The following is a 27,195-nucleotide window of genomic DNA, read 5'->3' as shown; positions in this document are numbered from 1 at the left end:
TAATCACTGGCTATAATGCTAATCAAATTCCTCCTCGATTCGGAGGTTCGCACTTCCCGGACTCGACGGCTACTCGCAGTCGCACACGACCCCAACGTCGAACCGCCAACCCCCACCCGTCTCGATTTCTCTCTTCTCGCCGTCTTCGTCGACCTGTTAGCGGTACGTTCCTTTTCAATTTTCTTCTTTCAATTCTCCTTTTCTTACTGTTTTCTCGGCAACCAAACAGGAATCGAAGTATGCAAAATTTGTTTATCATTGTTACTATTACATAGTTAGGGTTTTTATTTATGCAAGACGCTTAGAGCTAGGTATATTAACCAAATTTACAATCAAAATTAATCGCCTCAAGAATTTTGTATTAATCAAATTTACAGTTGTTAGGGTTTAGGAAGGTGAAGACTGTTGAATGAGCTATGGCGTCTTCGAGTAAATCTTTGAAAGAGTATTTGAAACGGTATGAAGTGAATAATGAAGAGGATAAGAAGAAAAAGAAGAAGAACAAGAAGCAGAAAACCAAGGCGGAGCCAATGGGCGTTTTAGTGGTTGATGAAGATCCTGTTTGGCAGAAGCCGGTGAATGTTGAGGAAGATAATGGTGACAATTCATCGGATGAAGACAAACCCGTAGTTGATGAGGACATTGAGATTAAGAGGATGAAGCGACTTCAACAATTGAGGGCCAGACGTCCCTTTAATTCCATATCCGAAGATGGAAGCGGTTGGGTTACAGTTGGAGACTCTCCTCCTAAGCAGTCAAACTCTGATTTATCTCCACCTCGTAGGGAGAGGAGTTTGGTTCCGAGTGAACCAATGTTTCCGGAAAATAGGAGGGAAGATGCTGACTTGTCATCTCCACGGCAGAGACGGAAGCGCCACCACACCCCGTCACCCGAGCCTGAAACGAACCACGAGTACTTGCCTCCTCGTCCTGGATCAGACCTTTCACCCCCAAGGAAAAGGAGGCAGGATGTTGATGCAGATCTATCTCCACCAAGGAAGAGCAAGAAGGATAGTAATGAAGATCTGTCTCCACCAAGGAAGGGCAGGAAGTACGCTGATGCAGATCTTTCTCCACCGAGGAAAAGTAGGAACAATGTTGATGCTGATCTTTCTCCACCGAGGAAAAGTAGGAACAATGTTGATGCTGATCTTTCTCCACCAAGGAATAGCAGGAGGGATGTTGATACTGATCTTTCCCCACCAAGGAAAAGCAGGAAGGATGTTGATGGTGATCTTTCCCCACCAAGGAATAAAAAGCAAGTTACTCCGCACCCTCGGAAAGAGCAAGCAAAAGTTGGTCTGATCTCTGGCCGAGAGATTAGTGACGAGATCAATAAAACGAAGAAGGATGAGTGGTTAAGGTGTGTGCCTGTTTTAACCAATATATATATGCCAATGCATCACGATGAATAAGTAATGTGCATATCTTTCATTCAGCTAACTTGGTTTCAAAATCAAGTAGAGGGATTTCATTCTATTTTTACTTTTTGCTAGAGGTTGTTTTGTGCTTTCAATGAAACTTAACTGTCGGTTTTTCCCCTTGTGGTCTGATGGTGTCTTTTATGTGCGTGCTGTTGTACGGTGGCTATATGGATTTTCATAAATTTTGGTCACCAATGATTTGTTTATGTACTTCAGAATAGTAATTTGACTGATAAATAATGTCTGACTTACAAAATACCGTTTTCTGTAGATTTCAACGGATGGATCCTTCTGTAAGTGGGAGAGAGGCAGTACCTATATATCGTGACAAGAAAACAGGTGAGCTGAAGTTGTATTTTTTCCTCTTATAGTTATATATATGACTTTTGTGTGTTTTATCCGGGTCTCACACACCAACGTGCAGGGGAACGCATTTCGAAGGAGGAGCTTTTGAAATCGCAAAGGAAAATAGATGAAAAACCAAAGGTATGCTGGAACATAGCAAATGGGTCATATTTATAATCAATTATATGCTGTGATGATAACCGCAGTATAGAACTAAACATTTATTAGCTTCATACTCTGCGGGATGTTTTGAATTGTCTTATGGTTCTATTCTAAGTTTAGTCACCATGGAAACATGAAGTTTGTATTTTATTATTTATTGTGCTTTTTGAATAGAGTACTTATGGTCATTTTGCCTGTATTTGTATCAGGAGATAAAGTTGGAATGGGGCAAAGGCTTGGCCCAAAAGCGAGAAGCTGAAAGTAAGCTGGAGGAATTAGAACTTGAGAAGGATAAGCCTTTTGCACGGACTAGGTAAATGTTAGAGAAGTCCAAGTTATCTTTCTCTTTAATAAAGACTATCCCTTATGCTTATTGTGTTTTCACATTTTATCTTCTGTTTGCAGAGATGATCCTGAACTCGACAAAATATTGAAGGAGAGAACAAGGTGGGGCGATCCCATGGCACATTTGGTAAAGGTAATAAGTTAGGTTCGCTATGTAGTAGGGTATAGAATTATGGAAATTAGTACTGGTTTTGAGTTTGACATTTGCTTTACTGTCATGCTGTAGAAAAAGCATTCCGAGCCAGTTCTCTCTAACTTGGGGGATGATGAGAAAATGAAGGAATCTGGATTCATTATTCCCCAGGATATTCCTGTTCACAGCTGGTTAAAAAGAGGATTGGATGCTGCACCAAATCGATACGGTATAAGACCAGGAAGACATTGGGATGGAGTTGATCGCAGTAACGGTGGGTTCTCTTTTCTCATTCTGCATTTGTGTTCTTTCTTTTAGTCTATTGCATGATACACCGAGGGCAAAACATGTGGATGATTATTTCAGGATTTACTAATCAGTACCTTCTGTGTCGTGCAGGATTTGAGAAGGGAATGTTCAAAAGGAAGAACGAGAAACAAGCCACGGAGGCAGAAGCTTATCTTTGGTCTGTGGCGGATATGTGACTTGTACCAAGTAAGGAATCCATGTACTTGCATCTTTGGACAGCCATGACAGATCTGCTATCGTACTAATTGTTATCGATGAATGTTACTATATACTAGTCTGATGTTCCTCTTGCTAAGACCGCGGTGGGAATTCTGTACACTCCTGCAGCTGATATCGTTTGTGTTTTTTGCCGCTATAGACAATGTTTCTCACCAGCCATGATGGTTGGGTTTGGTTTCCCTTGCAAATAATATAAGATTGAAAAAGATAAAAAGTAGATTGATATCAGAGTAATTTTAGGCTTTAGGGTTCAGACTTTTGATGAGCGTTTTTCTTTTTTCTATTTTTTTTTTTTATCGTTCTGCTAGAGCTGTAAGATTTTTGCACTATTTCTTGAATTGGACCTGGGCCTTTTCTCGGTCGAAATTCTAGGCCCAATGTTAAGTCTTCTTTTGTCCGAATAGAACAAGGCCTGCACAGGTACTGATACAAGTCCAACTCCTGGACTCAAATCCATCAAATCCACCAAAAGGGAGGAAATTCTCAGAGAGGTGAAATAAGAACGATATAAAATCGAAGACTTCTCGCTTCTGGCGGATTCTGGAAGAATTTGGAAGGTCTGGTCCAACACGTAACTCGTTTTCGGGTGGGCCGACCAAATTCTAGGAGGCCCAATCCAATGAATGATATAAAACCAAGAATTTGAAAAGGATTGTGGGAAAATCCCAATTTATTTCTGTTCGAGTGCAACTGCCGCTGGGTCATATGGCGCACAGGCTGCTGAGAAATCCGGAGGCGGACGGTTGGGAACGATCGGACTTTCCCATCATCTGCGAATCATGCCTCGGCGACAACCCCTACATCCGGATGACAAGAGCCGAATACGACATGGAGTGCAAGATTTGCAGCCGCCCTTTCACGGTGTTCCGGTGGAGGCCCGGCCGCGACGCCCGGTACAAGAAGACGGAGATTTGCCAGACTTGCTGCAAGTTGAAAAACGTTTGCCAAGTATGCCTCTTGGATCTCGAATACGGCTTGCCGGTTCAGGTTCGAGACTCTGCTCTCGCCATTGATTCCAACGATTCCATCCCTAGAAGCGACGTCAATCGCGAGTTCTTCGCCGAGGAGCACGATCGAAGGGTATGTGTAACTTTAATTCTCTCTCTCTCTCCCCCACTGTGCCCATTTTTTATTTGATTTTGATTTAGGGGAATGTGGTGCAGGCTAGGGCTGGCATAGATTACGAGTCTTCGTACGGGAAGGTGCGGCCGAACGACACAATCCTGAAGCTTCAGAGGACGGAGCCGTATTACAAGAGGAACCGAGCTCATGTCTGCAGTTTCTACATTCGGGGTGAGTGCACGAGAGGTGCCGAGTGCCCTTACCGGCACGAGATGCCAGTTACCGGGGAATTGTCACAACAGAACATCAAAGACCGTTATTACGGGTATGTTTTTCATAACATACATGACTACATATTAAAAGTTTCTGTATATGTTTGTTGGTGATCATTGTTTCTGTTGTTTATGGCATGGTTACTTATTAGAAACGGGAAAATTGAGATTTTAGAATATGCTTCGGAGTATTCTGTACTTCGGATTTTTTGGTAGTTAGATCTGTGGTCAAACTTACAATGATGTAACGGTTAAAACCCCCGAATGTTGAATACTCAGGAGCATGATAGAATTTTTGCGGGGCAACTTGGGAAAGGGAAGTAAGGTATGGAAGTCGGATCAACTACCCGACTATTTGATCCTGTTTCTGGTTTTGAGTATTTGATTAACAGTTTTATGGCGGAAGTCATATATTTTTTATTCTTAGGGTGTTAGTAAACGTGGGAAAGTCAGTAATTCCAATGATTCTCTTTATTCTTGTACTTAATCGTGGCAAGGAAACATGTCGTTAATGTTTTTGGATCAATTGTTAGCTCATACTGAATTTCTCATTTTTGTTAGCTATGAGAGGAAATTGTTTGATGGATTTTTGAAGTTTATGTTGTGATTCTTGTGAATTATGATGCTCATTTCTTATCTTACGTACATATCTGCAGAGTCAATGATCCAGTAGCAATGAAGCTGCTTAACAAGGCTGGAGAGATGCCCTCTCTGGAACCACCAGAGGATGAGAGCATTAGAACGCTATATGTGGGCGGGATTGATGCGAGAATATCTGAGCAGGATTTGAGGGATCATTTTTACGCTCACTGGTGAAATAGAATCCATAAGGATGGTTCTCCAAAAAGCGTGTGCGTTTGTAACATACACGACGAGAGAAGGCGCAGAAAAGGCGGCTGAAGAACTCTATAGTAAACTGGTAGTAAAGGGTTTGAGATTGAAGTTACTCTGGGGAAGGCCCCAAGCACCAAGAGAGGAACCTGAGGGCGCAAATGGAGCTACGCAGCAGGCGTTAGCTCATGGTGGATTGTTGCCTCGAGCAGTCATATCTCAACAGCACAACCAATTACAACAGGACCAATATGCTCCAGTGCACTTCTACAACATCCCACCTCCACCCTCCCAGGAGAGAACATTTTATCCTTCGATGGATCCTCAAAGGATGGGTGCCCTCATCCCGTCCCAGGACAGGATCCCCAGTGTGTCCTGCAGGGTCGGGCGAGAAGAATGCCAATTTCGATAGGCAGCAGCATTATACATTTCAAACTGCGGCTCCACCGCAAGGTCAATATCATCAACAATTTTATCCTCCTCCGTATGGGTATATGCCGGCTCCACCACAACCTTACTCGCAGGATCATGATGCAGTGCCTCCGCCACCATCGTTACCGATGGACCAACAGCGCCAGCATTCTGCAACACCATCTGAGTCTGGTTCAACTGTTGAAACCTAAATCGTTTTGTTCTGTGAACTTGTTAGTTAGACTTGAGCTGGCGTTGCATACTGAATTCAGTAAAATAATCTGCCTTCTGTGGATCTTTCTTAATGGGTGACTTTGTGATATCCCAAATCTTGATGCAATTGTTGGTTGAATATTACAGCTATGAGCTACCAAATATACCTTAACAGTATGTTGATATTTAGTGATTAGCGCCGAGGAGGTGATTTTCTCTTACCTTAAAATTGAAGGGCATGGTTCTTATATTTATTATTTAACTCTTGCTGGGGAATAACGATCGCATCATTTTCTATTTGCAAAAAGAAAAAAATTCCATTTTTGACCAAAAATGTGGGTTTGCACTCAAAGTTTTTAGTAGGTTTTGCAAATTCATACATAAATTGTTGTTTAATTTATCTATTTTTCACCTTCGCCTCAACGTGAAGTTTTGAAAATTATGGTACGATTTTTCGTTGATATTTTTGTTGGTGGAACCCCCATTTTAACAATGTTTTGGACGTCCCTATTATATTTTTTTACATATTATTTTAGTTTTCAGCTTAAATAGTTTACTACATATTTATTTGTTGCTTAATAAATAATAAAATTGCTCTTAAATGCCTTATAAAGCTTTTTTTAATGTTTACAGAAAATAATTCGCGAAAATAAAAATTTCCATTTTTTTTGACAAATAAACATGCTAGCACTCATGGTTTTTAGTTGATTTGCAAATTCATATATATATTATCGTTCAATCTATTTATTTTCAACTTCGCATCACCATTAAGTTTTGAAAATTAATGTAAGACTTTCCATTGGTATTCTGAAGGGTGGGACTGGTTTTTTACAATGTTTGGAGCCTCACAACTATATTTTTCACTATTTTTGTAGTTTTCAATATTCTACTGATACATATTTGTTGCTCAATAAATCGTAAAATCGTTTCTAAATGCCTTATAAAGTTCTTTTTAATCCTCAACTGAAGTTTTACACTTAAGGGAAGAAATGTTCTGGCACCCTCAAGAATTTGAACTATTTATGTAAAAAATTTCTTTTATTTCTCTTACTACTAAAACAAACTATCGTATTCATGTTCTTCAAAATATATTTTTTCGTGCATGGAGCCCGACTTGTTTTCTGGGCACGTGGGACTTCATTCAGCTCTGCGTGCGAGGGGCCCGCCTCGTCTTGTGTGCCTTGGTTCGTCTCATTATGCATGTGAGGTGTCCGCATCGTTTTCCATGTCAAAAGCCCGCCCTTTTTGCGTCCAAGGAGCTCGCGTCATCTAACGTGCATATAGCCAACCTCGTTTTTCCTGCAGAGGACTGGTCTCAAATTGTGTGATGTATCCCTTCTGTGCGCGGAGCTCGCCTCATTTTGTATGCAAAAAGCTTGCCCTGATTTCTATGAACGGAGCCCACCTTGTTTTGGGGGCCATGATTCCTCTCATTCTGCGTGAGCTGAGTTTGCCTCATTTTGCATGTGTCAAGCCACCTAAAAGCCATGTTTTTTGACAAAAATGCAAGTTTTTTATTTTCGCAAAATGTTTTTCCTGAGCATTAATTTAAACTTTTTAAGGAACTTGGAAGAAGTTTTACAGTTTATTGAGCAACAAATGTATGTTTAGTAGAACATTTAAGCCAAAAACTTAAAAAATAAGTGAGGCAAAGGTGAAAATAAGTAGATTGAACGGTGATTTATGTACGAATTTGCAAATCTGACTGAAACTCGTGAGTGTTAATCCACATTTTTTTGTAAAAAATGCAAATTTTTTTATTTTCTTGAAATATTTTCCTTTAGCATTAAGAAAATCTTTATAATGTATTTAGAAGCGAATTTACAATTTATTCAGCAATAGATGCATATTTAGTGGAATATTTTAAGCCGAAAAGTAAATAAATAAGTGAAAAATATAGAGATGTTAAAATGAATGTTTTTTTATTTATTATTTATTTTTTAATTAGAGATGTTAAAATGTACAAAAATGGTTGAATTCACGTGACTTTCTAGTACCCTCAAGAATTTGAATCATTTTTGTTAATTTTTTTTATTTCTTTTACCACTACAACAAACTATCATATTCATGTTCTTCAAAGTATGTTTTTTCATGCAAGAAGCCCAACTCGTTTTCTAAGCACCCGAGAGTTTGCCCTGTTTTGCTGTAGGGGCCCACCTCGTCTTGTGTGCCTTGGTTCGCTTTGTTATGCATGTGAGGTGTTTGCATCATTTTGCGTGCCAGAAGCTCGCCCTTTTTAAGGAATTTGGAAGCAAATTTACGATTTATTGAGCAACAAATATATATTAAGTAGAATATTCAAGCGAAAACTAAAAAAATAAGTGAAAAATATTGTAATGAGGCCAAAAATAGTGTTCCACCCTGAAAAACAGAAATTAAAAATCTTACATGAATTCTTAAATCCCACAGTGTGGGGTAGGTGAAAGAAAATAAGTGTTATGATGAACTTTGAACAAAATTATTAACCCGACTAGAAAAAGTGAGTGAAAATTTCCCCCAAAAGCTGCCGTCGTGTTTTCTGAGTTTGTGTGATTGGAACTTGGCCTTTTGTTGCTTTCCAAATCAGCATCTCTTTACTTCGTCTTTAGCTCTGGACTCGTATGTTCTATCAAAATATCAGCTAGATTCGAATCATATTACTTGACTTGGAGAGTAAGTAAGAAGTTTCACGTTGGCACGAGTGGAGCCGAATGCAGAGCAATTTGAGAGAGATTGGGCCAAGAAAAAGGCTCACTTTCCTTACCAAATTCTTTCCCCACCGACTTGAATATTAATTTCATCTCTAAACATGAATTTGATATTGTTATAATTACGTTTGACCTTAATAATGTAATAGTTACACCGAAAAACTTTTTTAGATACTTACGTGAAAAAGTTAAAAGATACAAAACAATTATGTACCTTATATCTAAGTGGAGGAGAAATGAATATGTAATTTCTCTATGTGTACACAAGACACAATTGTATATATATTATATTAGTAATTGTACACATGCTATGTATGTATTTATTAAAATTTTGAAAAATTCACAAAGATAGGAAATATAAAATGGTCTTAACTATTTGGTGACGATTTTCAAACGATTTTTATTGTTGGATTTCATATCTTTAATGACTGTTTAAGGATAACTAGTTCATACTAAAATATTATTTTATTAGCGAGAAAGGTGTGAAAAAGAAAATAAGGCAATTGATTTGATTACCTGGTTATGAGGCTTAAAAAAATAAAATTATTTTGTGTTTACTTACTATATTGCCCATAAATTTTATTTGATCATTTTCTTTAATTTATTGACATAATTATTTTAATCTTTTCATTCTTTTTTGTTGATAATAAAATTTTATTAATAAATAATCAAATTACTATCAATAATTGTCCCATATCTCTATCTCCTCCTCCCTCCCTCCCTCCCTCCTTTTGTAGTGAAGATTAAAATGGTGCAAGTATATAACTATTATTTTATACTTGAAGTAATAAAATATGTTTGAGGATGACGACTATTAAATTACTAACAAAAGATGATGTTTTCCTTGGAGACAAGACAGCACGTGTTGACTTTCGACTATTGAATGGAATCAACTTCTTATAATATTCTTTTACAAATCCAATATAATAATATAATTGTCCTAAATATGGCGACGTCCTTGTGATGTTTGTTGCATATTTTTGCTGCTGCAGGCTGCGCCGGTTTTCTAGTATGAACCGAGTAGCATGTATCGGGATCTATCACTTGATGTATGCTATGTGCCAGTTCATTTCAAAATCTTGGTCGTTGCTATCGAAGAAGGAATCTCGAAAGGCCGACTTTGTGTCCAAGTTTCTGAACATCTTGCTGGACTTGATTTCTGTAATCTCGAAAAGTGAAGTTTCTGTAGATGGAAGATTGTGATCTGCAACTCCCGATTAAAGAATCGTAGGAAGGGCACATGAAGTATGCTACTGAGTAACGTTCCCTCTTCTCGTTTGCCATCACCTTGTGCTCCACACTTTTGTACGCATCATTGCTCCACGCCTATATTATACAGTTAGGGTTTATTAACCACAGCTTAATTATTATAAACTAATCAAATTAATGGGAGCTGAGTGATTATGTTTTTGAAGAGCTAATTTCTCACCTGAAAAAGATCTCCGATGTTAACGATAAGTACATCTTGGTTAGGTTTTACAGCAACCCATTTGGAGTCTTTCAAGAGCTGAAGTCCTCCCACTTCGTCTTGGCTTAGAATTGTGAGGAAATCGCTGTCAGTGTGAGGCACTAAGCCGAACATCTCCGATGATATCGGACAAGCCGGGTAGCGGTTCAATCGGAGAAAGCAAGTGCTCGAGTCACAAATATCTTGCAGCGCTTCCTTCCGGTGGCCCAGGTTGTTCACTAGAATCCCGGCTAGCAATTCCGCCAGGTTTGCCATTGCTCTGCAAATACTTCCATCACTTCCCTGTACAAGATTACCAAAAAAGAAAGCTTGATGAGTTATTATTGACAAAAAGATTACCAAAAAAGAAAGCTTGATGAGTTATTATTGACAAAAGGTACTGCCAATGCCATACTGCATTGGCCACTGTGATGTGTTCGGCCAGAAGCAACTTGAAAGTTCCAAGTTGCATTTAGAAGGACCACCTTGTCAGAGTCCACACATTTTCTTCCAGAACATTACATCGCACAAGTTCTTTTATTCTCGTTTATTTTATTTGATGTAAATTTAAAAAGTAAATAAATACATGTGTGCAAAGGTAAAAAATGAGCTCGTGGAAATCACTTTTCTGCGTTAATTAGATTATTGAAGTACCTGAGAGAGCTAAAACCGTCCCCATAACAAGCTTGGTCCGAGATTTTTGTGACAGGAATGTGAAAAGCTTCGGACCAGGAGTACTGAGTTGGACGAGTCGCGCTCGGCGTCCCCCACCTGTACGAATTATTGAGCAGCCCGCAAGTAGCCTTCTGCTCGAAGGGCGCTCCAAACAGGTTGAGCTGCTCCGTCTTCATGTTCTTTAGTAGCTCGGGGCTTATCCCGTGGTTCACAACTTGAAAAAATCCCCACTCCGACGACGCGCTGCAGATGGCTGCTGCGCATTCTAGCCTCTCCCTCTCATCGAGGCTGTTCAGCCCGTTGAGGTCTATCAACGGTAGCTGGCATTCTTCCGTGACCGGTCCTTGTCCGTGCTCGGTGCCGTGGCAGTGAAGGTTGCGCACGAGGGTTTTGTAATGTTGTTGGAGAGGAGGGATTGATTCTATCATATCTGTGTGTGTTTGGTAATGGGGTTTTGAAGTTTTGACTAAGAATTGATGAGAAGGAGGTTATGAAGTGTGGCAAGGTGAAAAATAAGGAGCACCAAATGTGTGTATATATATATATATATATATATATGGCAATATAAGGTTAGAGAGAGAAAGAGGAGAGAGAGAGGAGGAGGAGGAGGGCAAAAGAGAACAAGAAGAAAAGTACAAAAGTGGGAAAGGAGAGAAGGGTAAAGAGGGGAGCTCTCAAGGGGTGACAATTGTCAGAAGGAGACCATTTATTCTCTGATATTGTTCTTGAGAGAGGGTGAGTGAGGACCTGAGGGGAGACTAAGTCCATCACTCGACACACACAGAGACACGAATACTGATTATATGTTGAAAATAATTGAAAAAAAAAATGGGGAAATGATGAAGAGGATGAATCCAACCTAACTCATCTTTTTGACTTTGTGGACATTATGAAAAGCTTAACTCAATGGAATAGGACCCATTCCTCTCGATTTGGCAATGGCAAGCTAGCTAAGCTTGTCCCCAGTTGCTAATTTGACTTTTCTTTTTGGTCCTTAAGAGAGACTTAATTCCTTCAAGATACTACTTGCCTCTTTTTCAAAGGTGTTAATTTTCATTCGACCAAATCACAGTAAAATACATATGTACAAAAAAGTCAAAGTTTTACAATTATATTGTAAGTGAATATTTATTTCTACGAGGGTGATCCTTATATCAGTTCTACCCTCTCGGCCTATCTGTATATTACTACTCCTCTCAATATGATAATCATCATATATGTTCATCTCCTTTCTTTATTAGGCCTTCTGCAGTGGTTGGAAATTTTGAATTTGACTCTTATACTTTGAATTTAAACTCACAGTAGGTTGAAAAACTTGAATCAAACACGAATGAGTTCAATTATTGAGTTTAATATATAGGTCTCATGAGCTTGGTTCGTAGAATGCAGGATGCGCCCCCTTCCTTTTCCTCAACTACGTACAATAGAACATAAAAAGTACAGTCATAGGCCGAGAGCAAAATCCTACACTTTTGATAAAATTCTAATTCTGCCACTGCATATAGAATAAGTCTAGCATCTATTAAGCACTACTACAGAAACAATGTTATAGGCATCCTAAGTTTCTTAGCACTTCTTAATTTCCACTGTTAAAGAACTTCCTATAATTTGTCCACCAGTACTCAAGTTGTAAACTTCATTTATTAATTATTTGTAAAGAAACTTAGGAACCGACTAACATGAGGAATAATCATGATTTTAACTACCTCGGTTTAAATATTTTCTCCTTTGAAATTTGAATAGTTATAAATATATTAATTAGGCAGGCAGGTATAAATTGAGAGTTGAAATTTCACAATTAGAATCAATGATAGGCTCCATATGGGCAAAAGACAAATGCATGTGGTGAGAGTTAGAAGAACTCCAACTACTCTGGTTTCGGTTTTAGATAATTATAATTATAATCCTTTTAATTAAACTTATAATGATCAAGATTATGGATCCATAATCCATGACAATAATTAGATACCTCCTCTCCTTAAATCTAGCCACAGAAAGCAACTAATTAATCAAGATTATAGATCCATAATCCATGAGGGACTTTATCCATAATCCATGAGGGACTTTAACTTTCACTTTCTTCTGGGTCGCAGGAGACTCACGAGATTTATTTACTGCTGCAATATGTTGCATGTGCATGTGCATCAGCCGCCTCCCAACTTTTCAAACTTTGAATAACCACATGTTAGGGTGGGGCCCAAAAACGTAAGCAAATTAAGAAAGTTTGGTCAACGGAGGGCGCGTTGCCGCCCAGATGACTCCATCCCTCCCTGAAAGTTCGACACTATGATGTAACAATGTATCTGTGGTGCCGGTGCTGGTACACCAGCATGTCTTTGTCACAATTCAGTCCACAAATCTCTCGTCACAACAAATACAACCAACTTTGTTCGTTTGACAGGCGGGCATCTCTTAAAGCAATTTGAGTTGTTCGTGAAAGAAACAAGTCAATCTTAATTGGGTTTGATTAAGATACAAATTAAAATTTGGACATTGGTATCCTTAGTTCACAAAGCTCGTGGAAAGAAGCTTCTACTTTTTCACAAGACAACTCAAACTAGGTTTGAAATCAGCTCGAAACAGTTACTTGTTTTGGATTTAGCTCGTGAAAGTAACAAGCCAAAGTCTAATTTGTCTCGATTAAAACAAATCAAACTAAAATATTGATATGTTTGGTTTACAAAACTCACGAGAAGTTTGTATTAACTCGCTTTGGATTTAACGGGTGAAAATAACAAACCAAGTCTAATTTAGCTCGATTAAAAGACAAACCAAACTAAAATATTTATATGTTTGATTTACAAAACTTGTCAGAAACTTGTATTTTATCATGCATACTGTCACACAGCTTATTCATAAACTAAATTATAGTAACAAAGGGGATCAATTAGGCGGCTAAGTTTCTTGGTACTACTTAATTATCAGATGCACATACAAAGATTTATGGATTTATTAAACAATTAATTAAATAAATCTTTGACTAAAACCCAAAGAACATCGTGGGAAATGAGTAAACTATAACAATGTGCATGCGTGCAGGCTTTGGTCGCATTCATATGTTGTCTACGATAACCTCATAAAACGGCTTCGCCTTGGAAGAACATGTTTTTGGCATTTTTCTTCCAAGGGAATTTGGTTGTTACTTGTTAGTGAAGGCAAAAGAGACATAAGAAGCATTCATCCCATATATCATTCATTTTTAATATATATATATATATATATATATATATATATGTACACCTGAGAAAAATAAGCCATTCAAACTTGAAAGTTGATCTTCTATCTATTAGGACAAAAATAAATAAAAGTTCGTACTTTGTCCAAGAGTTGAGCACTTGATTCCAAAAGCAACAATGCAATTTGAAAGTACAAAAAAAATGTATTTGTGGGATTTGATGGATATGCAAATAGCTTTATTTGTCACTTTGATTTGGAACTTAATGATCAGCAAATCTTCATTTTCTTTGTTTGGATGTGTTTTTGCAACCTTCCCGATAATTTTTATTGATCTCTAATTTTTAGTCTAAATATTGAGTAAAAATTTTGAGCTATAACTCATAATTTTTATCACTTTTCTAAAAATCATCAAAAAACATATATCTCACAATTTTATCACTTTTGTATAAATCACCATAAAATATTTTTCTCAATATTTTCTTTGATCTTATAATTTATTTTGTTATAGTATAAATTGTGTCTTGCTAGTAATTATTATTTATTTTATGTTTTACATCATAAAAATCAAATCTCAATTTCTCTTATTAAATTTGCCTTACAACGCAAATTATCTAGCAAAAAAAATTTGTATTTAAATTTTTGCAAAAACTTGTGATGACTAACTACAATACTTACATGTATTTAATACATTCACTATTTGATGATCAGAAATAATTTATGTAAATATAAGTACTTGATACAATCATCATTGATCATCGAGATGATCATTGTTTTAAATAGATGTAAGTATTGTTGTCAAATCCAAAACTGTGAGTCATAAAACACATTTAGTGAAAATTTTCAAATGGGCACAAATTATAATGGAGTAGTTCGGGCCTCAAGTTTAGGCGCCTAATAACAACCGGGCCTATTGGGTTCGCTTAATGCAAAGTTCCAGCTTATTTTTACCATGTTGCCCCGAATTATAAAAACTCTAGTACATGTGACTGGTTTCAAATACTGTAAATTTAAGGTCTAGCTTTAACAAGGAATTTGAGCTAAGCCACTCTTTGAGTTCTAACTTTAATTTAAGGTCTAATCATTCATTTGTAAGTGAGAAATTTTGGATTCGATTTTTGCCAAAGACGAATTTGAACTACATTATTATTAGTCAATCGTAAGGCTTATCTCATCCCCTCCTCTATTAATGTAGATAACATTGGTTGTTCAAAAAATAAAAAAAAAACTTTAATTTAAGGTCCAAACCTAATTAGATAATTAAGTCTTTTATTATTTCAAAGAAGAAAGGAGAGAGAAATGCATTCGACCTTACGCTATTTTTTATTCCATAACAATTTTTTCTTGCTAGCCCAAAATTTATTTGATTATGTTGATCATCGAAGGCAAGTTCAAATTTTTAAACATTGATAAAAATATCGCTAAATTGTAGTGCTAGCTTGTACAATATTTGAAGATGGTTGCTGACGAATGCCTTCAGATCACATTGGACAACTTCATACTTTTCCCTTGAAAATTTCGAAATTGCTTGATGGAATTGTGTGAGAGCAAGAGAAGTTGACGGGTTGCCATTGATTTAATTTTTCAATAAATATTGTTGTCAATTTTTAATTTTAATATTTAATCCGAAACTCTATTTTTAGAAGAAAAAGATATTTACCACAAAACCCACAACCACCAGAGTCCCCACCTTTTATTTCTTAAAATATATATTTTATATAACATTTTTGCACGACCAAAACAAACTTTTTAGTTTTAATTTCTTGCTCAAAAAGTAGTTTTATTAAATTAATATTATTTATGCGTCTCTCTCTGTTGAAGCAGGACAGACTACAGGAGGCAAACAATATATGACATATCCTCGTTTTCACGAACACCGTTCAGGTAACTCTCTCCTCTCCTTCTTCTTCCTCTTTTTTTCCCTAATTTAATTTGTTTCTTTTTTATTTTAATTTTCATTTATTATTAATTCTCTGTTGCTTTGAATTTTGTATGTTTAATTCGTTATTTTTCTGGGTTTGGTGCTTCGAATTATGTATGATTTATGATACTCTGGGATGAGGGGTTGATTTATTTTACATATGTATGTTATTATTTTCCGACATTCTTTTTTCCTTTGAAAATTTCGAAATTGCATGATGCAATTCTATGAGAGCTTCCGAGTTCAAACTTATGAATTTCCAGCTGCTGGTTTAGCTCAAAAGTGCTTTCAACAAAACGAATTTGAACCTTTTTTATTCGATTAATAATAATAATTTTAGTATCTGATGATGTTGAATGTAGTTTTACCATTGTAGTAAAAGAATCACTTTTTTTTTCCCAGAAAGTTTTTGTGCTGTGATCAAAAGTGCTTTTTAAGACAAGTCATCGTTTTGTCACAGTCGCACCGTTTGGTTTGGGGAGTAAAAAATTTTCACACTCTCGTTTCCCGTCTGCACTCCCGACCGTTATTTATGTACTTTGATTCTCTTCTGATTTATTCAATCTAAAGTTCGGCAAAAAAAAAAATTGTGGGATCACTTCCCCTTTTCCTTCTCTTAAGCATAAAGGCTTCAACTTTCAATTGAGGCGTATGCTTTTCTTGTGACATGAGGAGAACCTTGCTCTTATTTATTCTACTTGATGCCATAATTTGTATTGTGTAGGGCATGCTAAAATGGTGGACATGCAATTAAAGGGAAGTGCTTGCAGGATTAAGAAGTGTGCTTTCGATTTACTGTCAATCGGAAACGATCTGACGAACGACGATCGCTCGTGGGAATTGATGGGAAGGGATCTCCGCCTCAAATCCACCTTCTTGTACTGTGATCTTAATCAGATGATCTCTCGTTCACCAAGGGACCAGAAGAGAGCTCTCACTGAACTTGCCAACAAACTGTTTTGCTCCATTGAAGAGGTAATTAACTTAACCACCTGTATGCAACTGCGTTTAGACCTCCCTAAACACATGCGGGGATGTTATTGTGCGGTATCTCAAACCAATTACGCACTTCTGTACGATTTAGCTTTTTTCACGTGACAGTATGCTAGTTGTTTATGTATTTGCTTTCCAGTTGGATCATGCAGTGAAAATTCGAAGCCTGGCGTTGACCCAAGATCGATACAATGAGGCTGCTGTCATTTTACAGGAGGTGATGGCTCTTGCGCCATAAAAATAATACGGTCGATGGTTACAAACACTGATCTGTATATTATCTGTACACAAAGTTCATGTCATCTTTAAAGAAATAGCTTTATCCTCGAGTCAGGTCTCGTTTTTTCGGTTTCAAACAACGCAACCCCGTTGCTATTCAGATATGGATTCACCGTAACATTCCGGCATAGAAAATCAGTAGGGTTCCTCACAGAACCGAACTTAAAAAGCATATCATCAAAGGAAAAATGAGCAAACCAACAAATCAAAAGAAGTTTTAACGAAAAGCCCACGGTACTGTTTACTTAACGAAAAACCACATTTTTACACTAAGAAGTCAATCATGGTACTATTCACTTTACCCTTTATTTTGTCATTATCATTAAAACTCAAAGTTTTCAAGTCCTTTTCATTAGTTTTCCTCAAATCAAACCGGGGTACCAAACAAAAGCGATGTGGTACAATTAGCAATTATAAATTGAAATTTACAAGAGTGAAACAATAAGTACTGGGAGCTCAAACTACATCTACATCGCTTATTTCCTGCACAAATGGAAGTAATGGTACATAATCTGTACTTTTAGACACAACAGATGAAGCCAGCCAGGGATGGAGAACTTAGATCAAAGGCCAAATTCAGGCGGGTCTGAGTATGCCTCGTCGGAGATATCCAACACTGCTTCCCAACTCGTTCGCTTTGCGCCTCAGACAACGAGGTAGTCCATCAGGATTCATGAACTTGAATTGTCTGCTTGAATTGGTCATTACAAATAAAAAATCAACTCCGTAGGTAAAAAAGTTTCATATTCGGCTCATTGGCATCAAGCGATGAGCCTAGAGAAAGCGTGCACACAAAATTAAACTCGGAGTAGGCGTTTGGGAGGGGGAAACTTGGCGATTGCTCCTCAAGAGTACTTTTATTATTTATATGCAAGTAATCAAATGCTGTTAAAAAATAAACAGAGGACAATTCTAAGTGAAGAAATGCAGAAATGACGGCTAGTACTTTCATCGAATGCGTATTAGATTACAGGCTGAAATAGTCTAGAATTAACAGTTACGAAAGGTGTAAATAAAGAGTGCACATTCATCCAGCTATACAACAATTTGGAAAACGCTTTCCAACCCCTCCCGCCTTCACAAGTGCCCGTGTCTTGCACACCAACTCACCAAGAATATATGAGTCATTTCACATGAACTTACCTAAGTCGCATTACGCAAGATACTATTAGCAAGATCCTCGTCAATGGGTGGCAGTGGCGGCATTTGGCTCATTATGCCAGGCATAGCTCTCATGCTGCGAAAAATGAAAAAGCATTCGTCAAAGTTCACCAAATCGGCATTATTTGTAATATACATTGAAACTATGCACATACTTGTTAAGGATGGCAGTTATATTGTTCCTCGTGCGGTAGAAGAGGTCAATGTTTTCCTGTAACTGTTTATGAAAGAAACAAACTTTTAAGCAAGCGATAATAAAACACATGATTCATATGTTAATGATATTATATGGTCATCAGAAATGCAGATAAAATTTCTGCCGGCAAATTAAAACTCAGAAAAGAGAGATGCTAGGGGTAGGCAGTGTCATCGTTTAGCGATAACACGTGTATGTAGCGTATTGGATTATACCATGTCAACAGCAAACAAGGTCAGCTTAACATAACTGAGTAGATCAATGTAGTGAATTATTTCATTCATCAATATATGCTCATCAATTGGAAAAGTAAAATTCCAGAAGAAGACTATCAAGCAGTAATGCTGCCACATAATGCATCAGTTGCATAAAGTAACATAACAAGAAAAGGCATATTCCCTTTTCGCTTTTGACATATGACTTCAACCGTAGCGTGTGGAACAATATGGCATGCAAATTAGATGTGCAATAATCAACATGAACTATGATGGCAGGAGGCACTGACGTTGTATGAAGAAAGATTAGATGTAATTTGACTGAAAGCTTGAGCATTTTGCTCCAATAGATGCTTGGCTGTGCCACTTAATCCTGATATTAACCAAAGAACAATTACGTCAATGAAACTATCAAATGAAATATAATAATTAAGTGTATGTGCACAACTTCAAGACGGGAAGAAGGAACAATATAGCAAGAAAAAAAAAAGAATGAAATGTGTATGATGGATTCTTTAAAGGCAATGGGAGGAAATAACGATATACAGACATATATTAACTGAGAGAGAGATGTGCGCAAATAGGAACTATACGATTAGATGAAAACAATAATGAGAGAAGAAACAAGGTAGTTTCTCGAACCTTCATACTGCAAACGCTCATTCTGGTCCATATGGTGCCCCATAAGAGAATATGCAGCCATGTCCAGTGGTGGAGCTGAATGTATGTTTGTCTTTGAAGAAGACTCCACCAGTTTATCCTGAAGAAGCATGATCTTTAGAATACTGGTTCTTCAATCAACATAAGATCCTAAAGACATTCATTGGTTCAATTAACTAAAACAAAAATCCCATTCACTGTGTTACAGCTTCGGACACCAAAAGTCACCGATACATCAAGGGATCTCAAGTTTTCATGTCTAACAATAACTGCAGTTAGAACTGAATGAATCTTCATGATACAAAAATGAAAAGTTCAAGCCAAAACCAATGTCAGACAATTCGTATAAACTTCAGAAATATACCTTCCTAATGTTCCCCTTCTTTCCCATACTATGTTCTTCAGATTTCCTACGCTTTCTCTGCAAAACATTTCAAAAGTAGTTCTAACTCAACCAAAAAATCTAAGGAACAAATCTAAAGAAATGAACAAAACTAAAAATACATCATTAGGTGAAGAGCTTACAGTCATCCACCTACACCTCAAAGCAACATCACGCACAGTTTTATCGTGTAACATTGCCGCGATCTTTATGTACCTCATAATACTTGGTTCATTGGCATATCTACATTTGGGAAATAAATGGCTCAAAAATGTTAAACTCAAAACACAGTAAATGAAACCACCATAGTAGGACAACAACTAGGCAACAGACAGTAAAGTGAAAGAAATTCAATTCACATCATAGCAAGCGGATATGTGAAACAACAAGGCTACTTAGATCATAACCACACCAATTCAAGTTTTGGAGCACGATGGAAGGGAGGCCATAGACATAAAGTAATGGTTTAAGAAGCTGACGATTTAAGTCCCAAGGAAATATATGTTATGCCTGTATTAGAATGAAGATTTGAAGTTTGCTACAGTTAGACAGTGCAAACATTACGAGACTCCATCAACAACAAAACTTAATCACATCAGAAGCTTCGTCACAACATCCAATGAATCGTAACAAAAAGTAGTTTAGCAACACGAATATCAAACTAATAGGCAATTATACATAACTGTGGCACTTAAACACACACATATATGAACGAACGAATTTAACAAGAGATAAGATTCCGAATGACCTACTTGCCAAGGCCCTCCTCCAATTTGTACTGTTCCTCCACAGACCACTCAACAGCCAAACCTGTGTCATGCTTGAGCCCGGGGACCGAATCGAGAAGCAGAGAACCAGATGAACTCCCAGCCTGACTAATTACAGGATTGTTGTTAACGATGCCCGAATGAGACGAAAACATCATGCCCCCGTCCGTACCAAAGTAATTCCCCATCGGAATCATCTCCGAGCTGCTGTTTATGGCCCCGGACTGAAACGATATCGCGTGTCGGTTCAAACCGTAGCCAAAAGCTTCGTTACGGTGAAACCCTGTGTTCGACTGCATCGCCATTACCTTGCAATTTCTGCTACTAAATCCCAGTCGAGGGAGCACACAAATCAACTACACAATCCAAATCAACGCACGATACTTTTGAAGGAATTGAAATTCCATGTCGCGTAAAGCCAACGCTTTCCTTCTCGTTACCAGAAACCACTGATTTGGGGCTGCTCAATTATCAAAACTCTAGGCTCATCGAGTTCAAAACCTTAGATTCCACGGCTCAACGACGATTGCAGCTACCCCAATTAAGCTGCAACAACCCGCCATAACTGGTGACAAAAGTCTTCAAATTTCAGCAAAAAATAGCAACTTTAATCTCCAACGGCAATACCCAAATCCCCAAAACTCGAACAAAATCCCCAAATAGAAAAATCCCTCAAATTTTCAGACCCTCGAAAGCTCCTGAAGCAAAAGAAATTCCCAAAAGATGGGGAAGGAGGAGGAGAAGAAGAAGAAGAAGAAAAAGCCGAGCACTCAATAGTAACAAAAACCCAGAAAAAATGTTGAAAGCATTTGCTTCGTGTAGCTCCGAAATGGCAGATAATGGAAAGCACTGAGAGGAGAGCACCAAGTGGGTACTACGTGTGGTGCTTAGAGAGAGAAAAGCTTGAGAGGGCGTTACCTTTTTGGGGTTCAACTTTCCGACGGACCCCTAATTGGTCCTCTCTTCCTTTCTTTTTTCATTTTTTTTTTCCTTTTTTTTTTTCTTCTGGCAGTAGTAGCAGTGCTGGCTCCCTCCCTCTCTCCTGCTCTCTGCTACTTTCTCTTTTTATTTTGATTTATTTTCCTCTTTTCGAAAAGCTTTTTTGGAATATTTAAATTAATTTTCTGGTTGGTTTGTTTGTTCTCTCCTTTTTGTACAGAGAAAGACAAAGAAGATAGCTAAGAGGCCTGGCGCTCGGCCAATGGGGAACCGAAGAATGGAGGCAACAAAAAGTTGAAGCCTTTAATTTTAATGTTTTTAATTTAATTATTTTTATTTATTCAATTCGTAAAGTTGAATAAATTAATATACGGTTGTAGATCTCGGAATTCAGCAACAGTGCGAATCCCCATAAGCATTTGATGCCAATTATTGTGGACTCTCCACCTTTCCTTTCGCACCACTTTTTTTCATCAACTTTTTTTCTTTTAATTGGTTTTTAATTCTCTTGTAACAATAGAGTTCCACTCTTGTTTTTCCTTTTTAAGTATACGGTAGTAGACATCCAACTCGAAATATGCATACGTGGATGCGGTTATGTTGATCAGTAGCGGTGTTAGATATTTTTTCGATACAGTAGATATTTTTGTGAAAATTTAAAAAAATAAATTTCATTTTATATGTAAAAATTCTTAACTTTTGATTAAAATTAATAGACTTCGTTGATATTTTTGACATACTAATTAAATGTCGACAAACTACCACATGATATTACCTAAACTTTTATTTTAAATTTCCACATTTTTAGTAAATTATCATCATTTTCATCGAATGCAACCGATGACAATATGTCCATTCGTATTCCACAAATTTCCATATTAATATTCTCACTGATACTGATATTTTAATTTTAAATACTGATTAGCAACTCCATTATACATTTTTTATATCTTCTTCACCATTTTAGATTAGTTTAAACTAAAGTAGCGTTTGTATAAACATAGTAAACCATTTTCTTACACCTTCAAACTTTAGATACAAAAAGAAAAATATAATAATGTTGGACTTTTATTTCCACTTAGATGAAAACCTTTTGCACAAAATCTGGGCAACACAAAACTAAATTGATTTTGGAATTGTTTATTTGATTGGTGGAATGTAAACCTCAGAAATCCAACGCGCTTAATCATCACAACTTTATCCACAACCTTAAATTTAATTATTTTGTAGTTGTTAATTCATCAATCTATTTTTTAAATTCCATAATGATTCAAAGTATAGAATGCCAATAATAACTGGAATGTTTTCATTTACCTTTCTAAAATAACTTATATGAAACTAATTCATGGTAACAATAGCGATTATGTAAAATAATATTATGAAACACAACTCATAAACAACAATATCAGAACACCACGTAACAATGAATGGCTAACGTCATTTTCCACAAATCCACCCAAAACACCCACAAAGTTGGTATGGTTGCACAAATATCCACCCGGATAAAGTGCGTCGGAACGGGCCTAGCAACATAGCCGATGGACCGTCAACGAATGGTTTGTGGGAACATGAAGTTAGAATCGAACACAAAAGTTGAGCAAGTCCTCACCGAAAATTAACATCGATACAAAAATGAACGTCGATTAACAATTATTTGAATTGGTTTAAACACCCTAATTAATTTACATGCATGTTAACCTTGAATACAAAAAACCTCTGGTAAATTCCAAGTAGATTTTATTATGTACAAAACAGGGTTCCTTGGGAAGCAAGAATCAGAACAAAAATTAACCGCAAGAGATGGTACGTAACACAATCAGGTAGCTGCGCTGACACCAACTGAAAGAGTTGGTGAGCCGAAAACGTTGGATCAACAGCAACAATGAGATACATATTTGGTCTCAACTGGCAGGGAGAGAGAAGAGACGAGACGAGAGATCAACCCTTAGACGAAGATTGAGACTGCAGCATGGAGGATCATGATTCATGAATGTAGTTATCCCCAGCACCACAGCTACCAAGAAAGTTAATATCGGAGATTGACAGGATAGAGAGAAAGAGAGAGCGTGCCTCGATTCGATCATATGCCCGTTCTACGCTACGCTATGCTCCATTCCGTCCACGGTTTGTCAAACTGTTCTATTAATGGCCAGTGTGAAGTATATGAGGATTAATGTACCCATACTGGACCTGATCAAGAATAAGAAGCAAACACACACAAAAGCATGTATCAACGAATAATAACATTCACACTAGTATATTATATAAACACGAAATAAGATCCTTTTCATATTTACTCGTATTTGTTTCAGAGGAGTATATATGGAATGAACAAGGTAGAGGGCTTACACTGTTGCAAATATGAAAAGGATCTTCCGAGGGTTGATGGCCCTAAAGCGATTCGTGCCTGTAAGTACAGTTGAGGTTGACCCAAACGATTTTATGGTGATCAGTGACTTCTTCAACGGTTCCAGCTGAGAGTTCGCTATCAAGGGGAACACATAAATACAGTTCAAACTGCAGTCTATGCCAAGGTGATCGATATTTTAAATGTTGACGCCTATCAATAAGATTGCAAATTGTCTTCTGAGACTTCATAGCAAGCTAGCTAGATGACTGTAACTTATACCTTTCACCAGAAGTTTCTTTGGTGGCTCATCCGTGTCTTCCTCGTCAGTATTCATCAATCGCTCTGCTCGATAAAACCATTTTCTTGAGAGTGCTCCCTACAGAAAATATAGCGTAAAATAAAAGCATGGCCAAGGTTTGCGAGATCGACATGAGGAGTACTTTCAAGATTGATAACATGGAGACAGCTACTTACTGTCATTTTGGGGCTTCCGGAGCTTCTATCAGAGGGTTGTGTAAGGCTCTCAATATCCAACACAACGGTGTGAGTTCTATCTGAAGCAGTTGTATCAGTCTATACATTAAAATCAATAAACAACATCAGTACATTGATGGATGCATAAACAATGCGACCATGAGATAGCATCAGCGACCTACTTACAAGTTACAACGCAATCGATCCAATTTTTTTTCAATAACAATATTTAACGGCAGACATTCACAATCCTATAATATGGTATCAGAATCACCTACGTGAGAGTGTTTTGGACCGTTAATTATTTGAGTTTAATAATTTGGAGCTCGGAAACTTATTCTAGATTGATAGAGCGTTTTAAAAGATTTCATCTGTCTAAACTGCCATCAGTAAACAGGATTAAAAACCCAAATCTAATAAAATCCAACAGTTCAGTAAAACATTGTTTATCAATTATTTATCTAGGCTGTAATTTCATATTTTCTTTTGTTGTTGACTGACAGTTTGGAAAGATGTAGCATTTGGCCCCCAAGGACTACAAGTACCTGAAAAACAAACCCTAAAGTAGTGGTAGTGGGCTAGCTACTGTCAGAAGAGTGACATTCATTATTTATATTCTTCCCATACCATATACGCTATAGCCAGTACCAGATAAACCTGCCCTAATTAAGTCAAACAAATTAAACAAGTTGACAGAAAACTAACTGTTAGGACTAAATCCAAACCCAAATGAAATTAGATGGGTAAAAATTCCCTACTCTTGATTGTTATCTAATTCTTGGACCACTCCCATGTGATGTGACGAAACCGAGGCAAGAAAAACTATACAAAAATTACTCACGCTAATTAAGCTTAATTATTATTCTTTTGAAATTAATACTATAAATAGGCAATCGTGGAACCACATGCACCTAAAATATCCCAAGAAAATTGCTACGAGGACTCTCTCATGGTGGGCTGTCCCCTCATGTTGTTGGTATGAGAATTAACGTTAAAAGGTGGCAACGAGTTCACGACAGTAAAATTACAATGATTTGACGAGTTAAGCACAGTGGTAAAATTAACAACCACTATTGAATCTGTGAGATGAATGAAGGTTTGTCTGTTAGCATGGTGGAAGTGGAGCCTTATGGCTTCAATAATTGCTATCTACCTCTATATAAATATATGTATATTTACAATTTGTTTCTTTATTTGGACTTTGACATCAACCAGGCATTTGTTCTATAGCTGTAGTTACCTGTATGCTGCAGATTCCTTCATTGCAGGAAGCAGGAAGGTGGGGATTGTAAATAAACCTAGTTAATTACAGATTAGATGCTAATAACGAATTTTAATTACAAACATTGAGATACTGTTTGCTAGTTAGCATAGTTTTGTCTTTTAAGTTTTATTCGAAATTCAAATTTTCAAATAACATACAGACATCCAAGAGCTATAGGGAGTATGATGAACAGCAGCAAATGCACAAAGTGACAATATATAATGTGTCACTTCAATATGGATGCTTAAACGGTCAATTTGTTCAGACTCACACGGAGGCTTAAACCATCTGTAAATCAAATTAGTAATTAGTATTTCTAGGAATATCATTAGATGATATGAAGAGAATGAACAATTTCGAATTTCAATTATGACACGCCACATTAGAAGAAAGGAGGACTTAAATTAAGTACAAATTATTATTCTTCATGCAAAATATTGGAGTACAACAACTTAATTATGAAATAAGCAGAGAGAACATGAAAACTAACAAATTATAAAAAAAAAAAATTAAACATGGAGATTATCAGTTCATCTTAATTGTATATGTAATTTAAAGAAAACTGGTAATAAATGAAAACAATTTGAAAATTAAAGCAGAGGAAAAATTCAACGATATATATGTAAACTGAGATTTAAGTCCCAGAACAATAAGTTCCACGTACTAACGTAAACACTGAGTCATTACGAATTACCAGTTTTACAAAGTGTATAATCTAGAAGAAGAGTACCTGTCCGGTCTGTTCCTCCCTCTCAAAATCTCTCTCCATTGATTTCTCAGAGAAATTAAGCATAGCATCCCAGAGAGAAAGTCGTCGTCCTCCTCCTCCTCCTTGATCAATATTCCTCAATGTTTGCCGCCTCTAACTTAGAACAAGTTATCAACAGAGCAGCTCACCGCTGATCGCCGTCGGAAACCTCTCTCTCTATCTGCCTCTCTTCTGAGGTTGAAATTTGAAGATGTTAGCGTCAGAAGGCAGAGAAGAGAGGAGAAGACTGCCTCCTACAGCTCCTTACTGGCTGACTGGGCATAGCAATTAGCTAGTGTATCGCCAGATCGCTCTTGCTTTCTCTCTCCGATGAGTCTCTCTCCAAACATACACATATGTTGGTAAGTTATCAATTACGCCATCATATACATGAGGTTATAATTGAATTATTAGTTAAATATTGATTAATGTGTTCATTTAGTATTGACACATATCGTTTGATTTGTAAATTTAATTTAGAAATTTGATCCCCATAACATTATCTATGCTCTATTGGTCTTTGTTTAATTTTTTAAAAGTCAAACTTAAAATTTTCCACATAAAAAGGTACTCCAATAAAAAACAAAACCATAAATATTTCGCAATTTAAGAAAATTCTTGTTATATCGGAAATACGACTATATATATATATCAAGTGTCATAATATAATTAGATAGAAATTTTATTTTTTTAAGTTTTCACCCAATTGTATTAAGGTAATGCTAGGGAGACCGAACTTCTAAACTAAATTATGTAGATGTTGATTGTTAAATTATTAACGTGCTTATTTTTTTTATTAGTAATACATCATTTGGTTTAAAATTTTATTCTTCTTAACAATATCTATTGTATTATGACTTTATTACAATTTGTTTACCTAACTGTATTGTTGGCACATTTAAAAATCTCTTGTAACACATAACAAGCATATCAATCCAAGTTCTAATTTAGTGAATTAATCAAGGGGTGTGATATCTACATACCTCATTTTACTTCTCACACACATTTTGAATTTTCGAGCATCAGATCAGATGAATTAAAGAAGATCAACGAACATAAATAATCAAAAGGTGTGTGTGAAGTAAAATAAGATGTGAGGATAACACGTCCCTTAATCAAATGTATAATGTTTTCGGT

The 27,195-nt window shown here is 36.8% G+C and overlaps 6 protein-coding genes across 9 annotated transcripts; 3 read left to right on the top strand and 3 right to left on the bottom strand.

Annotated features, from left to right (window-relative positions):
* Positions 1–13: 13 nt before the first annotated feature.
* On the top strand, positions 14–3,154 carry LOC103933132 (BUD13 homolog). 3 transcript variants are annotated; one of them, XM_009342785.3, is made up of 8 exons: positions 14–162; positions 385–1,363; positions 1,696–1,763; positions 1,849–1,910; positions 2,141–2,244; positions 2,337–2,409; positions 2,503–2,683; positions 2,809–3,154. In XM_009342785.3, exons 2-8 carry the CDS (start codon positions 417–419, stop codon positions 2,892–2,894), a joined length of 1,521 nt encoding a protein of 506 aa, XP_009341060.2. In that variant the 5' UTR covers positions 14–162; positions 385–416; the 3' UTR covers positions 2,895–3,154. The 3 variants fall into 3 exon arrangements, with proteins under 3 accessions (XP_009341060.2, XP_009341061.2, XP_009341062.2); XM_009342786.3 differs by having other exon boundaries at positions 378–1,363; XM_009342787.3 differs by having other exon boundaries at positions 25–162; positions 392–1,363.
* Positions 3,155–3,240: 86 nt separating this feature from the next.
* Positions 3,241–5,947, top strand: LOC103943179 (zinc finger CCCH domain-containing protein 40-like). Its single transcript, XM_009353400.3, is given in 5 exon segments — positions 3,241–4,017; positions 4,101–4,324; positions 4,928–5,081; positions 5,083–5,459; positions 5,461–5,947. Coding segments are annotated over 5 exon segments (1,395 nt in total). The 5' UTR covers positions 3,241–3,642; the 3' UTR covers positions 5,726–5,947.
* A 3,224-nt stretch (positions 5,948–9,171) lies between these two features.
* On the bottom strand, positions 9,172–11,309 carry LOC103943178 (gibberellin 2-beta-dioxygenase 8-like). The gene is given in 4 exon segments (XM_009353399.2): positions 9,172–9,739; positions 9,843–10,141; positions 10,144–10,163; positions 10,515–11,309. Coding segments are annotated over 4 exon segments (1,005 nt in total). The 5' UTR covers positions 10,964–11,309; the 3' UTR covers positions 9,172–9,502.
* A 4,126-nt stretch (positions 11,310–15,435) lies between these two features.
* Positions 15,436–16,952, top strand: LOC103943177 (photosynthetic NDH subunit of lumenal location 3, chloroplastic-like). 2 transcript variants are annotated; one of them, XM_048585326.1, is made up of 3 exons: positions 15,436–15,593; positions 16,355–16,605; positions 16,776–16,952. In XM_048585326.1, the coding sequence occupies exons 1-3, from the start codon at positions 15,560–15,562 to the stop codon at positions 16,776–16,778; spliced, it is 288 nt and encodes a 95-aa protein (XP_048441283.1). In that variant the 5' UTR covers positions 15,436–15,559; the 3' UTR covers positions 16,779–16,952. The 2 variants fall into 2 exon arrangements, with proteins under 2 accessions (XP_048441283.1, XP_009351673.1); XM_009353398.3 differs by having other exon boundaries at positions 15,444–15,593; positions 16,763–16,952.
* A 327-nt stretch (positions 16,953–17,279) lies between these two features.
* On the bottom strand, positions 17,280–21,346 carry LOC103933128. Its single transcript, XM_018643958.2, has 8 exons — positions 20,269–21,346; positions 19,660–19,759; positions 19,499–19,555; positions 19,117–19,234; positions 18,765–18,847; positions 18,219–18,280; positions 18,046–18,139; positions 17,280–17,590 (listed from the first exon to the last, which is right to left on the bottom strand). Exons 1-7 carry the CDS (start codon positions 20,586–20,588, stop codon positions 18,046–18,048), a joined length of 834 nt encoding a protein of 277 aa, XP_018499474.1. The 5' UTR covers positions 20,589–21,346; the 3' UTR covers positions 17,280–17,590.
* Positions 21,347–22,827: 1,481 nt separating this feature from the next.
* On the bottom strand, positions 22,828–26,419 carry LOC103943175. The gene is made up of 5 exons (XM_009353394.3): positions 26,041–26,419; positions 24,047–24,145; positions 23,852–23,948; positions 23,572–23,707; positions 22,828–23,412 (listed from the first exon to the last, which is right to left on the bottom strand). Exons 1-5 carry the CDS (start codon positions 26,101–26,103, stop codon positions 23,352–23,354), a joined length of 456 nt encoding a protein of 151 aa, XP_009351669.1. The 5' UTR covers positions 26,104–26,419; the 3' UTR covers positions 22,828–23,351.
* Positions 26,420–27,195: the final 776 nt, after the last annotated feature.

Source organism: the organism of the source record quoted next, unplaced genomic scaffold (assembly GCF_019419815.1).
Source record: "Pyrus x bretschneideri cultivar Hongxiangsu unplaced genomic scaffold, Pyrus_bretschneideri_v1 Contig22, whole genome shotgun sequence".
Taxonomy (NCBI): domain Eukaryota; kingdom Viridiplantae; phylum Streptophyta; class Magnoliopsida; order Rosales; family Rosaceae; genus Pyrus; species Pyrus x bretschneideri.
The sequence above is the reverse complement of the archived record's forward strand: the minus strand, read 5'-3'. Positions and strand labels throughout refer to the sequence as shown.